We start from the raw sequence: 13,732 nt of genomic DNA on the forward strand, positions 1-13,732 counted from the left end.
GGGGCGGGGTTGGACCGGGTTGGGAGATGGGGAAAGAGGGCAGAGGGGCAGAGTTGGACAGGATCCTGGGGGCGGTGTTGGGGACGGGGGTTCGCATGCTTTGTGCTGGGGAAGGGGGTGGGGCTGGACCGGGTTTGATGGGGTGGGGGGAGCAGTGCTGAACGATGGGGGCAATGTTGGGGTTGGGTGTCGCGCAATGTGTGCTGATGCTGCTAGTCTCCTGAATAGGGAGCAGAATTTAAAACTCCGAGCCCCAGAGGAAAGGCATTTAATCGATTTTCCGGATAATCAATTATCCAAACGAAATAGTGCCCGCCCATCTCGTTCAGATAATCGAGTCCACTGTATATTTACATTGGAGACAGATCAGTGAAGGTTGGTCTTGAGATGAGGAGTTGTACTATGATAAGAGATTGAGTAAATTCGAACTGTATTAGACCTTGCCCATTCAGAAGAATGGAAGATTATTTTATTGTAACATTCAGGATTGTCAATAGACTTGATAGAGCTGATACTGAGATGTTCTTTCCCTTGCTTAATGAATTTAGAACACTGGAACACAGTTTCAGGACCAGAAACTCATCATCTAGGACTGAAATGAGAAGAAATTTCTTCACTCAAAAGGTTATGAATCATTGGAATTTCTATTCCAGCAGATTGCGTTTGCACCATCATTTAATTTATTTCAGAGTGAGATAAACAGATTTTTAGTCTTGGAATAAAGAGATAAGGCAAGCAGACAGGAAAGTGGGGTTCAAGCCCAGCATCAGCTATGATCATAATTGAATGACAGAACAAGTTTGATGGTTAAATAATAATCACCTTTACTTATTTATTATGCATGAGAATGAAGAGAACAAGTCTGATTTTCAATTTACTCATTAAAAGGAAAGATAATCTGATAAAATACTATATAAAAAAAATGGCTGTCCATATCCATGTATCCATGGTCAAAATATTTTTTTAAAAAGGGCAACAGAGATTCAAATTTATGTTTCAGCCATGTCTCCAACTCTACATTTTAAAATTTCAACCAATCCTAAACACAAGTTTTGGAAGTGGGTAAGGACATGTTCGATTTCACCTTGGATTACTCAATGGATGCGATGAGCAACATTAAAAACATCTGCATATAAAAAGGTGGCATGATATTCAAGTTACAAAATATCATCTGATAATAATAATTGTGATTTAGATCACAATAACACTGGATAGAATAACACTAGTTTCTGTTTGGTATCCAACATTTCTATGACACTGGAGGGGTGGGATTTAAATTTGAAAACTAGGAATGTCTGTGCTATTGATCTCAAAGGATTAACATTTCAAAACAGTTTACAAAATGTTACAGGACAGAAATTGACGAGCATTTTGCCCAATTTCAGGTGCTAAAAATGCAAGCAATATAATACTTTTCTGCTGGGATGCCAGAAATGCTTGTAAAATATGGTAGACATATTAGTTAAGACAAGGACTTCCCAAAACTGGAAATTCAAGCTCCTAATTTGAACTGTTTTCTGACAGCTGTGAGGCTCCTTTACATTTTGGCAGTTTTTGATGGTAGATGTGCCCTAATGACAACTCTCTGAGGCTCAGTTACTGCAAAGAAAATCCGGTGAGTGGGTAGTTACTCAGTTTTTCTTGGAGAAGCCCTGCCTTTTCGTCAATTCCCTCTTTAAGGGAGCAGTCTACTATAGGAGTAATTCACCTCCTGAGACCTTAAAGCCTTTCCATCATCTACAAGGCACAAGTCAGGAGTGTGATAGAATTCTACAATACACTCAAGAAGCTTGAAACCATCCAGGACAAAGCAGCCCGCTCGGTTAGCGCCACATCACTCAAAACCACTCACCATCCTGACTTGGAATTCTATTGCCATTCCTTCACTGTCACTTGGTCAAATTCCTAGAATTCCCTCCCTAAGGGCGTTGTGGGTCTACTTGTAGCAATTGGACTGTAGCAATTCAAGTAGGTAATTGACCATCATCTTCACAAGGGCAACTTGAGATGAGCAATAAATGCTGGCTCAGCTAGTGACACCTATGTCCCAAGAATGAATAAAAACAAAACTGCAAGGAGTGGGAGATGAGGTTGGCGAGGGCGGGGAGGGGGGAGGTTTGTTGTTAGGTAGGAGTTGAAGAACAGAGAGGTTGTTAGCAAGAGATCAGGGATTGAAGCTGTGAGAGATGGATGGTTAAGGGGAGTTTTCAAACTCTGGATGAACAAGCTTATTGTAAAATTACTTACCTCCAATGTAGCATTAACAATCTGATTTCCAATTGTAAAGTAATCTGTAGGAAATTCATTGTTACGGAGGTAGAAAGCTACAATGTTTGAGAAAATACGGACCATTGTTTCATCGCTAAATGTATTGATAGTGCAAATATTGAAGTGACGCAGGAATCTAGGAGTAACAGGATTTCGACCACCACCTGGTGGACCCATAGCTGAAACCAGTTGTATATCAACCAAAGTGATCTTACTGGTGTCTTTCAGGTCATACCTGGAATATGTAAAACAATGTCATTGTTAGACTTTGGAAATGACTTTTGAGGTGCAAGGAAGAAGCCTGTTGGAGGTGGGAGAGGAAGCAAACAAGTCGAGAAATTCTTGTCACCTCAGCTGGTTGCTTAAATTGCACTCTCCACCTCCAGTGGCAAGTAGCCAATGAGACCATTAAAAGGTCTTATTGAGGTTTCTCTTTATTGCAGACAGGAAAACCTCCATTTGGCAGGTGGGCCTTTTGCAGTGGTTGAATCACAGCCAGTCACTGCAGAGTTGGAAGTCAAGCACACCATTTTGCTACCTAAACATCCTTCATCGCCTCAGACACCTTACAAAAAGCCACAGGCCACTGTGTTTCCCATCACAAAGGTTGTTTGGCAACTGTGACCAATTGTATTCTCAAAACATTTAGAAGTGCTGAGACTACATTTCTGTCAAGGCACTTTCTTTGACCCTTATGCACACCAGAGGTTTCCACTCTTTATGTACTGACAGGCCTCTTATTGAGATTCTCGAGTAACAGCAGCCAACTAGGTGTCTGTGGTTTGTGCATTTACCCTCTGGCCATTAATTAGCCAATTCCTCAAAAGTAACATTGGCCTCCTCCTTGCTGGTTCTTGTCCTGGAAGTGATCCAAACATCAGAGTCCCACTCTAAAACAAAAGTCCTGCCCATACACTTTGAATAAAGTGTATCTATCATTTGTGAATAACATTACAATTTTTTTGGTGTGTGAAACAGGGGAAAAGTTTTGGTACAGGCACTTCTACAGGTAATTTTTGGGGGAATGACTTATAAAAACTGTGAGTGATACAGTATTATTTTCATTAAGTACAACTGGCTTTATTTCATGGGTAAGTGAACTGATTCAAATCACTTGTTTGTCCTAAAGGAAATTATAGTTTCCTTCCTGAACTATGTCAGATTAAGGTTAAATATGTGGTTGATAAAATTAAAAGGCGTGCTTTTCTTTAAACCTCTGTGGTAGAGCAATAAGGGAGATGCAGAGTATTTGCTGATTTGTACTATTTGTATTTTTCCACTGACAAGCAATAAAATATATTATTTGATTTTCTTCAGGGACTATAGACGTAATGAGTATAATATCTGTGCCAAACAAAATATTATCCGAATAAAGTTTAGATAAACTTAAATGTTTGACAATAGCTTCAAGCTGCATTGTTACCAGTTTCTGTGGTCAAAGTATTGTCTGAGCAGTTCAATAGGAGGCTGAGCACCATATATTTCCAATGCTGGCATGTTCATATCATCTACAAAGATCACACATTTCTTTCCCATTGGAGGACCATACACTCCCTTCCGTCTCTTATCCAGTCTGGACATGATAATATTCTGTTAGAAGAATAAAAATCAAATTAACCTCACATTCATAGGAGCATACAAAATAGAAATAATTGCAGTTGATGTCTGATTTGGAGCACATCTTCGGTACTACTGCTAGAATGTTGTCAGAACCCATAGCCTTTGCAATATCCAGTGCCTCCCGCTGCTTGTCAATACCATGTGGAGGCAATCAAATTGGCTGAAGTCTACCACCTGTGAAGTTGGGGACATCTGGAGGAGGCTGAAATGAATTCAGCAATTCTGGCTAAAAATTGTTGCAAATATTTCAGCTCATATTTTGCACAGATGTACTGAGCATCCCTCTTATTTAGGATAAGGATATTTGTGAAGAATCCTTTATTAAATTGATTAATTGTCCTCAAAATTTTACAACTGGATGTGACAGGACTGTAGAGCTGAGATCAGATCCATTTGTTGTGAAATCACTTAACCCTGTCTATTATTTACTGATTATGCTGTTTGGCAGGCAAGTAGTCCTGTTTTGTAACTTCACCAGGTTGACACTTCACTTTTGCATTTCCCTTGTGCTGCTCCTGGTGATATCATTGAGTCCTGGCATAGTGCTAGTGGTGCAATGGGGAGATATAACAGGTCACGAGGTTACAGCTTGTTTTGGAGTACAATTCTGCTACTGGTGATGGCCCACAGTGTGCAGGATGCCCAGTCATTAGTTGCTAGTTTAGAGAGTTTGAGAGTACCTCCTAAAATTTATAAAATAATATATCAGTGAATCCAAGCAGTAAGTCACTTCAGGTAGTCTATTATGACCCACCTTTCCTCCCTGCAGTACTTCATTGAGGTATGGAGCCTTAAGTTCCATTGATCTCTCACTCTGGTTATCACAAATAGGCCACCTTCATGAAGGTAATGGATTAGGATTAGGTTTAAGCAACAGAGTTTACGGCTGGGAAAAACACCTGCTGGCAGGGCTATGCCAAGGACCTATCCAACAGGGCTCCCATATTGCACCACCAAAATGCTATTATTATGATCCCAGCTGATGTTATCACTGGACAAATCAGATTCTAGTTTGAAACCTCGTTTTATTGGTCATAGTTTGAATTGTTTTGGTTTTAACAAAGTCGTCTCTCATTGAATCGTAAGTACACAATGCTGCATATTTTGCTTTAACAATAAAACTGAAGTTTATTAACAAAAAAACCAAACCATCTACTTATAATAAAAAAATCAAAGATTTTTTGACACACAGTAGAAGTATACTCTTACTAATCATGCAACACTCCTTAACAAATTGAAATGAAACCAAACAACTCTTCTTTAGAAACCATAACACCCTCTGGTACATTATCCCAAAACACCACATTTACAATACTCACACAAGACTCCCTATATCTAAACCTTGTTAGGTTTAAGTCCATTTTCAACTGGAACTACAGATAGCTTCTTCCTGGAGTTATCAAACACCTGAGCCTAAACGTAGCCCATCTTAAGTAAACTCCCAGGATTCCATCCCTATACAAAATAAAAGCTAAAAGAATTGAATACTGTAAATCAGGAACAAAAACTGAACTTGCTGAAAAAGCTCAGCAGGTCTGGCACCATCTGTGAAGAGAAATCGACGTTAATGTTTCAGCTCCAGCATCTCTTCCTCAGTTCTGAGGACACAAAACATTAACATTGATTTCTCTTCACAAATGCTGGCAGGCCGGTTGAGCTTTTCCAGCAACTTCTGTTTTTGTCCCATCCAAATACCTCTGGTCTGGGAATAACAGCAACTCCTCACTTGAAGGTAACCTACTTCATTATCCATCCTTCTCTTCTCAGGAGCACTAGACTATGGAGCCATGCTATTCCAAAGATTTCATAGGGCCACTCAAAGCTCAAAGTAAAGCTGAAACCAAAGATCTTACTCTCTAAACCACAGGCTGTTCCTCCAAGCTCAAAAAGAAATTCCTGAAGCCTCTATCAGACTTGAGTCCCACTAATTATTTTGCTAGTGGAAACTGCAGGGGATGGGCACAATTGAAATGTGGAGCTTATTCAAAGAAAAACCACTGCATGTCCTTTATAAGTATGTACTTGTCAGGCAGGGAGGAAGTGGTCGAGCAAGAGAGCTGTGATTTACTAAAGAAGTTGAATCTCTTGTCAAGAGGAAGAAGATCTATGTTCGGATGAGATGTAAAAGCTCAGTTAGGGCACTTAAGATTTACAAGTTAGCCAGGAGGGGAAATCAGCAGTCGTTGGCAGGTTGGATCAAGGATAACTCTAAAGCTTGCTATAGGTATATGAGGTATGCCGAGAGAAAGATTAGGGCCAATAAACTTGTGTGTGGAGTCACAGGAGATAGGGGAAGCACTAAATGAATATATTTTGTCAGTATTCACACTGGAAAAAGACAATGTTGTCAAGGAGAATATTGAGATACAGGTTCCTTGACTAGATGGGATTGACGTCACCTTCTCAAAGCACTCAATTAGGTTTGTGAAGCATGACCTACTTTTCACAAAACTGTGTTGACTATTCGTAATCTACTTATTAATGTCTAGATGATTATAAATCTTATCCCTCATAACTTTTTCCAACACTTTACCCACAGCCAAAATGTATCACCTCACAATTGCGTACAGTTCTGGTCACCGCAATATAGGAAGGATGTGGAAGCTTTGGAAAGGGTTCAGAGGAGATATACTACAATGTTGCCTGGTATGGAGGGAAGGTCTTGAGGAAAGGCTGAGGGACTTGAGAGCAGTTTCATTAGAGAGAAAAGGTTGAGAGGTGACTAAATTCAAACTTTTAAGATAATTGGAGGGTTAGATAGGGTAGACAGTGTGAGCCTTCTTCCTCAGATGGTGATGGCTAGCATGAGAGGACATGGCTTTAAATTGAGGGGTGATAGACATAGGACAGATATCAGAGGTAATTTCCTTACTCAGAGTAGTAGGGACATTGAACATACTACCTGCAACAGGAGTAGACTTCCCAACTTGAAGGGCATTGATATGGTCATTGGATAAATATATGGATGAAAATGGAATAGTGTTGGATAGATGGGCTTCAGATTGGTTCCACAGATCAGTGCAACATTGGGTCGAAGGACCTGTACTATGCTGTAATGTTCTATGTTCTAACTCCACAGAGGGGCAGTATGGTGTCATCAAGTCATCCTTTATTTACTCATGCATAGTACTTGACATTGGTCCAGCTTCCTCAGAGCTGAAAATGTGTTGCTGGAAAAGCGCAGCAGGTCAGGCAGTATCCAAGGAGCAGGAGAATCGACGTTTCGGGCATGAGCCCTTCTTCAGGAATGAGGAAAGTGTGTCCAGCAGGCTAAGATAAAAGGTAGGGAGGAGGGACTTGGAGGAGGAGCGTTGGAAATGCGATTGGTAGAAGGAGGTCAAGGTGAGGGTGATAGGCCGGAGTGGGGGTGGGAGCGAAGAGGTCAGGAAGAAGATTGCAGGTTAGGAAGGTGGTGCTGAGTTCGAGGGTTGGGACTGAGACAAGGTGGGGGGAGGGGAAATGAGGAAACTGGAGAAATCTGAGTTCATCCCTTGTGGTTGGAGGGTTCCTAGGTGGAAGATGAGGCGCTCTTCCTCCAGCCGTCGTGTTGCTATGGTCTGGCGATGGAGGAGTCCAAGTACCTGCATGTCCTTGGTGGAGTGGGAGGGGGATTTGAAGTGTTGAGCCACGGGGTGGTTGGGTTGGTTGGTCTGGGCCACTCCCTCCGTGACTCCCTCGTCAGGTCCACACCCAACCTCCACTCCCGGCACCTTACCCTGCAACCGCAAGAAATGCAAAACTTGCACCCACACCTCCCCCCTTACTTCCCTCCAAGGCCCCAAGGGATCCTTCCATATCCACCACAAATTCACCTGCACCTCCACACACATCATTTACTGCATCCGCTGGACCCGATGTGGCCTTCTCTATATTGGGGAGACAGGCCGCCTACTTGCGGAACGTTTCAGAGAACACCTCTGGGACACCCGGACCAACCAACCCAACCACCCCAATCAACACTTCAACTCCCCCTCCCACTCCACCAAGGACATGCAGGTCCTTGGACTCCTCCATCGCCAGACCAAAGCAACACGACGGCTGGAGGAAGACCGCCTCATCTTCCACCTAGGAACCCTCCAACCACAAGGGATGAACTCAGATTTCTCCAGTTTCCTCATTTCCCCTCCCTCCACCTTGTCTCAGTCCCAACCCTCGAACTCAGCACCACCTTCCTAACCTGCAATCTTCTTCCTGACCTCTCCGCTCCCACCCCCACTCCGGCCTATCACCCTCACCTTAACCTCCTTCCACCTATCACATTTCCAACGCCCCTCCCCCAAGTCCCTCCTCCCTACCTGGACACACTTTCCTCATTCCTGAAGAAGGGCTCATGCCTGAAACACGAATCTCCTGCTCCTTGGACGCTGCCTGACCAGCTGCGCCTTTCCAATAACACATTTTCAGCTCTGATCTCCAGCATCTGCAGTCCTCACTTTCTCCTCCCAGCTTCCTCAGAGCCAGCTCTCACACTTCTATTTATGACTGTCAGCCAGTGTGACCTGATTGGACCAGATTAACAGCACTATTCAGGGAACTCATATTCTATTATGTCCACCTGTCTAACCTCAGTATAATCACTACAGTCAGGTACAAAACAATCCAAGTTAAACAAAAAAAATTAATTAGCAATGCACAAAATCCCAGGTCTGAAAATCAGGCCTGAAACACTGTTCAAAAAGTAATCACCATGGCTACAGAAACATCCACAAAACAACCATCAACTTCAGGCACACACAAAAAAACCACAGCTAACATCTAATGTGCAATCAAGTTCTGCAGTGCATTGGAAACGTAGTTTCTAGTATACTCCACCTTATGCTATCCATAAAATAAATGATAAGAAAATGTAAAATATAAATTGCCAAAACATTTTAAGTTCATTCATAAATTAATACCTTAATTACTTTATATGTTATAACATTCACATAACGAAGTACAAGGAAAATATTTTTTCAGTTCAGTGTAAAGGAAATTTTGTAATTTAATGTTTTCCAATATTATTCTCCTTGTCCACTTCTCAAACTCTGTCCCGATTTGTAGTAGGTTAAGTTGGACAGTAATAACTGGACAATTACTCATGGATGGTTTAATTCTGGTGAACGTGCAGACAAGGTGAATTATGTCTCATTGCACACTTTTGTGAATCTAATTTATAATGCATATTTTGGAAGGATAGCTTGTTGATTTAGTTCATTTTTTAAAATGTAAGGTAAGTGGGAAACAAACAATTATTTGAGAAGTTGATCAACAAAACTAAACAAATTCCAATCAAAGGAGTGCTGTATTTATTTAATAAAGTCAGAGGTGGAAGTGGGAAAACCTTAACCAATGCATGATAATTATTCACATGGCTCCCAGAATAAAAGGGATGTTTTGAAGGTAAAGATAATTGGATTAAATTTTTATCCAGAACATCAGAAATATCTCTTTGCTATGGAAATAGATTATGCAGGGAGATTTCATTTCATGTTGGGTTTATTTTTGTGTGGCTTCCCACAGGAAGGTTCGGTTACTGTTTTCTCAGTCACTGGCTTAGAAGGCAAAGAGACAGTCTGCCAGTAGCTGGGGATTTGGAACAGAGAGCTATAATAAACCAAGAATGTTTCCTGGCAAGTTTCTATGCCCAGAAACTTTAAAAAGTGATGAAGGATATTTACCTGAATCTGATTAGCACTAGTTCGTGCAGAAAAGTTTATGAAAAAAGGTACATAACGGTCCTTATCCAAATTGTTCATTAGTTTATCTTGAACATACAGTGATTTCCCAGTGCCAGTCTGACCCACAAACAGAAGAGGTCTGTGTGAATTAAAAAGAGCATGAGTTTTACAAATTGTTTAAAATCATAATATAACAATATTTCTAACTGTATACATATTCTATAAAATGAACATACATGCAAATTTGCTGGTACAAAAACTTGATTAAATGTATATTACTGCCAATAAATTATATACATAAATTAATTAATAGTAGCGTGCTTTTGTTTTCTTCTATTCTTATGGTATGCATTTATTTGAAAAGTAAATCTGAATAATATTCAGGGCACTTGCATGACATGACACTAAGTTTGATAGCATGATAGCACAGCATTAACATATATAAATAATTATAAATTATCCTCATGTTCATGACTCTCTGCACTAATGGTAACTTATTAATTCAATTTACTTCAATTATTTTGTTAATTTTATTGCTAGCGATCACTATTGTGATAACATTAAGATTATCACTGATTTTCTAGAAGGATGTTAATGTCAAGACTAGTTCTTACTTTGATTTTTAAAAAGAGTGCTGATGGGGATTGCCATTAAAATTATGTTGGGATTTACCTACACTCAAATGGCACATTGCTGAATCTTCCACTATCAACATCCTGGAGTTACCATTGACCAGAAACCTGTGACAAGAGTGGATCAGAGACTATGAATTCTGCAAAAATTAATTCACCTCCTGTCGCCAAGGCACAAGTCAGGAATATAATGGAACACTGTCCACTTGCCTGGATGAATCCAGCTACCTGACATCATCTAAAACAAAGCAGACTACTTGATTAGCACTCCATATGTCACCTATAACGTTGCATCCCTTTGTGAATGATGAACAGTGGCAGCAGTGTATACCATCTACAAGAAGCTCTGCTGCAACTCACCAAAGGTTCTTTAACCACATCTCCCATCATACCCACATCCTCCACTAACCATAAGGCCAGAGGCAATAGATGCCTCTTTTTAAGTTTGTTAGTTTTTGTTTGAGAGTGTTGGTGGGTTTGTGTGCTACTAGGGTTCCAAGTGGTCTTAGTAGTCTGGCTGTCATTTCTGAAACTTCTTTGATGAATGGTAAGGTGTTTACCAAACAAAAACTAACAAACTTAAAAGACCCAGTACAACCCATGGATAAAACCAATGTCATCTACACAATTCCATGCAAGGACTGTCACAAACACTACATAGGACATACAGGAAGAAAGATAGCCACCAGGATACACGAACACCAGCTAGCCACAAAAAGACACAACCCTCTCTCCCTCGTAGCCCTACACACGGATGAAAAAACCACCATTTCGACTGGGACAACACATCTATCCTGGGACAGGCTAAGCAAAGACATGCCAGAGAATTCCTAGAGGCCTAGCACTCCAACCACAACGCCATAAACAAACACATAGATCAAGATACTATCTATCAACACCTCAGAAAATGAACAGGAAATGACATCACCACAAACCCCAGGAACCCCATCCAGGGCAAACATATAAATAGAAAGCAGGAGATAACAGCTTCGCTTCGCTTGGAGGTCGCCACTGATGATGTTACCTAGCCAGGTAATGAAACATCTGGATATCAAACCTACAGCTCAGTGAGCAAACCTACACCCTAAACCTCAACCTGAGCTACAAACCTTCACAAACCTTGTAACAACACTTCATCTACTTGGTACCTCATAATTACATTACAGTTTAATCTATGTTACAGGGCCCTGATTAAAATATTGAAAGTATTCTCCCATCTGGAACAGAACAGTCCACAAGAAAGCCTCAAAAATAATGGAAATAAACAGATATTTTTGATCATTTACTATTCCAGTCACAGCATGAGGAGGCTGTAAATCTCAGCCCCTGTAAGCATAAAGTTGTTATTGGTGCATTGCATTCAATTCTAGTGACCCCACTACAGGAAGGATATAGAGGCTTTATAGAAGATATGGAAGAGGTTTACCTGGATGCTGCCTGGATTAGAGGGTATGAGCTATAAGGACAGGCTAGAAAAACTCGGGTTGTTTTCTCTGGAGCAGTGGATGCTGAGTGGACACTTGATAGAGGTCACTAAAATTGTGAGATGCATAGATAGGGTTGATGGTCAGAATCTTATTCTCAGAGTCAAAATATCTAATACTAGAGGGCGTGCATTTAAGGTAAGAGGAGAAAAGATCAAAGAAGATGTGAGGGGCAAATGTTTTTACAGAGTAGTAGGAGTCTGGAATGGGCTGCCAGTTTCGGTGGTGGAGGCAGATACAATAGGGATGTTAAGGGACATTTAGATAAGTACATGAATGCACAAGGAATGGAGGGATATAGACGAAGGGCAGGCAGGAAGGGATTACTTTAATTTGGCATCATGTTTGGCGAAACGTGCTTGTGAAAAGTGGATGTCACAGTGGGATGTCTCCTATGCTGCCTTCCCTGGATAGATGCATTCCAACCAACCTTCCATTTATGTTGCAAAAGTGTGCAGACTCTACTATTGACCAGAAAGATGGCTCCTTTGTCACCTTCTCTGTCACCTGTTCCTGAGTTTGTGGGAATATTGGATGTACAAGATGTAGGTTTTCCAGTGACTGAACAGTGTAAAGAAGGTAGACAAGTGTTAAAATGGTGTGGGTAAAATCTTCTGATCTTGGTGAGCTTGGATATGGGATGGGTATTTAATTTCGTGGGGGTGATGGCACATCTGAACCTTACCACCTTTGCACCTCCAGCAGAAATAAATTCTGAGTGGGAAGTCCTATGGTCAACATTTCAACTCTGCTATCAAATAAGCCCCTTAAGTGGCCAACTAATAACTTCTTAAGAACTCATCCTGTTATGACTGGGATTGATCCAAATGTCTTTCATCATGCACCATTCATGACAACTGTGTGACAAGCTGTGTGAGCCACAAATGTGGGGTAATCTGTCCTTGGTATGGGGAATAGACATCATGGAAAGAAGGTGGGAGGGTAGGTTAAATGAGGCTTCCCTCACAACTCTCTGCAAACCCGACCCTCTGACCACCACCTACACACATTATTTACCTGAGCCGTGAATCCCCAAAAGTCTGAAACTTCAGGATGTGTCCTTTCAGCAGCAGTCACTGATTTTCATTGCTACTGGCCAGCAACACTCACTAAGGCAAGCCTTCTGGCTCCAGGGGCTTGATTCTTGGGGAAGGACCATTGTGACCTTGCCACTTCCTGACTAATGTGTGGCTTGGCAGGCATTCCTGAAGGTAGGCAGCTGAGGACCTATACTTTCAGTACATCCTGCAGGCAAGACATTGGCACCACAAGAAGATTCTGCTCCTTATGGATTTCACCCAGAGACCCGATGAGCGTGACATTTTCAACTCCTTCCATTTTTCAAAACTAAATCTAAACTAAACCACTTACAGAGCCCTTCCCACACTGAACTCCAATCCAGACATCTCATGTATTGGAAACATTGCCAAAATGCTCATTGTAAGGTTTGCAACATGAACTTTCCACCCTTCTTCCTGTCACTTTGAACCTGGTCCTGGCATTTCCCCCACCTTACCAGGATGCCATCAATGCTCCTAATTCCCTCTACACATGCCCATCTCCAGAATCCTTCACCCTTTTTGATCTCAAACCTTCATTGAAGTTGTAATGCTCCTACTCTCTTCTCTTGTGAGTTCAGCTCAAAATCTAGCAACCTTAAACCTAGCTGCACAAAGTGAAAAGGTGCATGGCACATTTAAACAAACATGAAGTAGGTGCCATGAGATTCTCATGTGCCACTGACTTTAGAATCCCTACAGTGTGAAAAGAGGCCTTTTGGCACAAGGAGTTTGCACAACCTTCCGAAAAGCATTCCACCCAAACCCAAGCACCTAACCTATTCCCATGTCAAATCCAGCTAGCCTGCACATCCCTAGGCACTACACATAATTTAGCATGGCCAATTTGCCTAAACTGCACATTTTTGGACTATGGTGGAAACTCACGCAGACACAGGGTGAACATGCAAATTCAAAACGTAGTCGCCCAGGTCCGTGGTGCTGTGAGGTAGCAGTGTTAATCACTATGCTGCCCTCATCTGGATAATTTGCAAGATATACCAGTGTAAGGG

The 13,732-nt window shown here is 41.4% G+C and overlaps 1 protein-coding gene across 1 annotated transcript in view; it reads right to left on the reverse strand.

Annotated features, from left to right (window-relative positions):
* dnah12 (dynein, axonemal, heavy chain 12) overlaps nucleotides 1-13,732 on the reverse strand; it is a 278,731-nt gene that overhangs the window by 110,213 nt on the left and 154,786 nt on the right. The window contains exons 38-40 of the mRNA XM_072582341.1: nucleotides 9,546-9,684; nucleotides 3,692-3,858; nucleotides 2,248-2,503 (exon numbers count right to left, since the gene is read on the reverse strand). Coding sequence (XP_072438442.1) covers nucleotides 2,248-2,503; nucleotides 3,692-3,858; nucleotides 9,546-9,684 — 562 coding nt within the window. The remainder of the gene's footprint in view (nucleotides 1-2,247; nucleotides 2,504-3,691; nucleotides 3,859-9,545; nucleotides 9,685-13,732) is intronic.

This window comes from Chiloscyllium punctatum, chromosome 12, assembly GCF_047496795.1.
Source record: "Chiloscyllium punctatum isolate Juve2018m chromosome 12, sChiPun1.3, whole genome shotgun sequence".
In the NCBI taxonomy this organism is placed as follows: domain Eukaryota; kingdom Metazoa; phylum Chordata; class Chondrichthyes; order Orectolobiformes; family Hemiscylliidae; genus Chiloscyllium; species Chiloscyllium punctatum.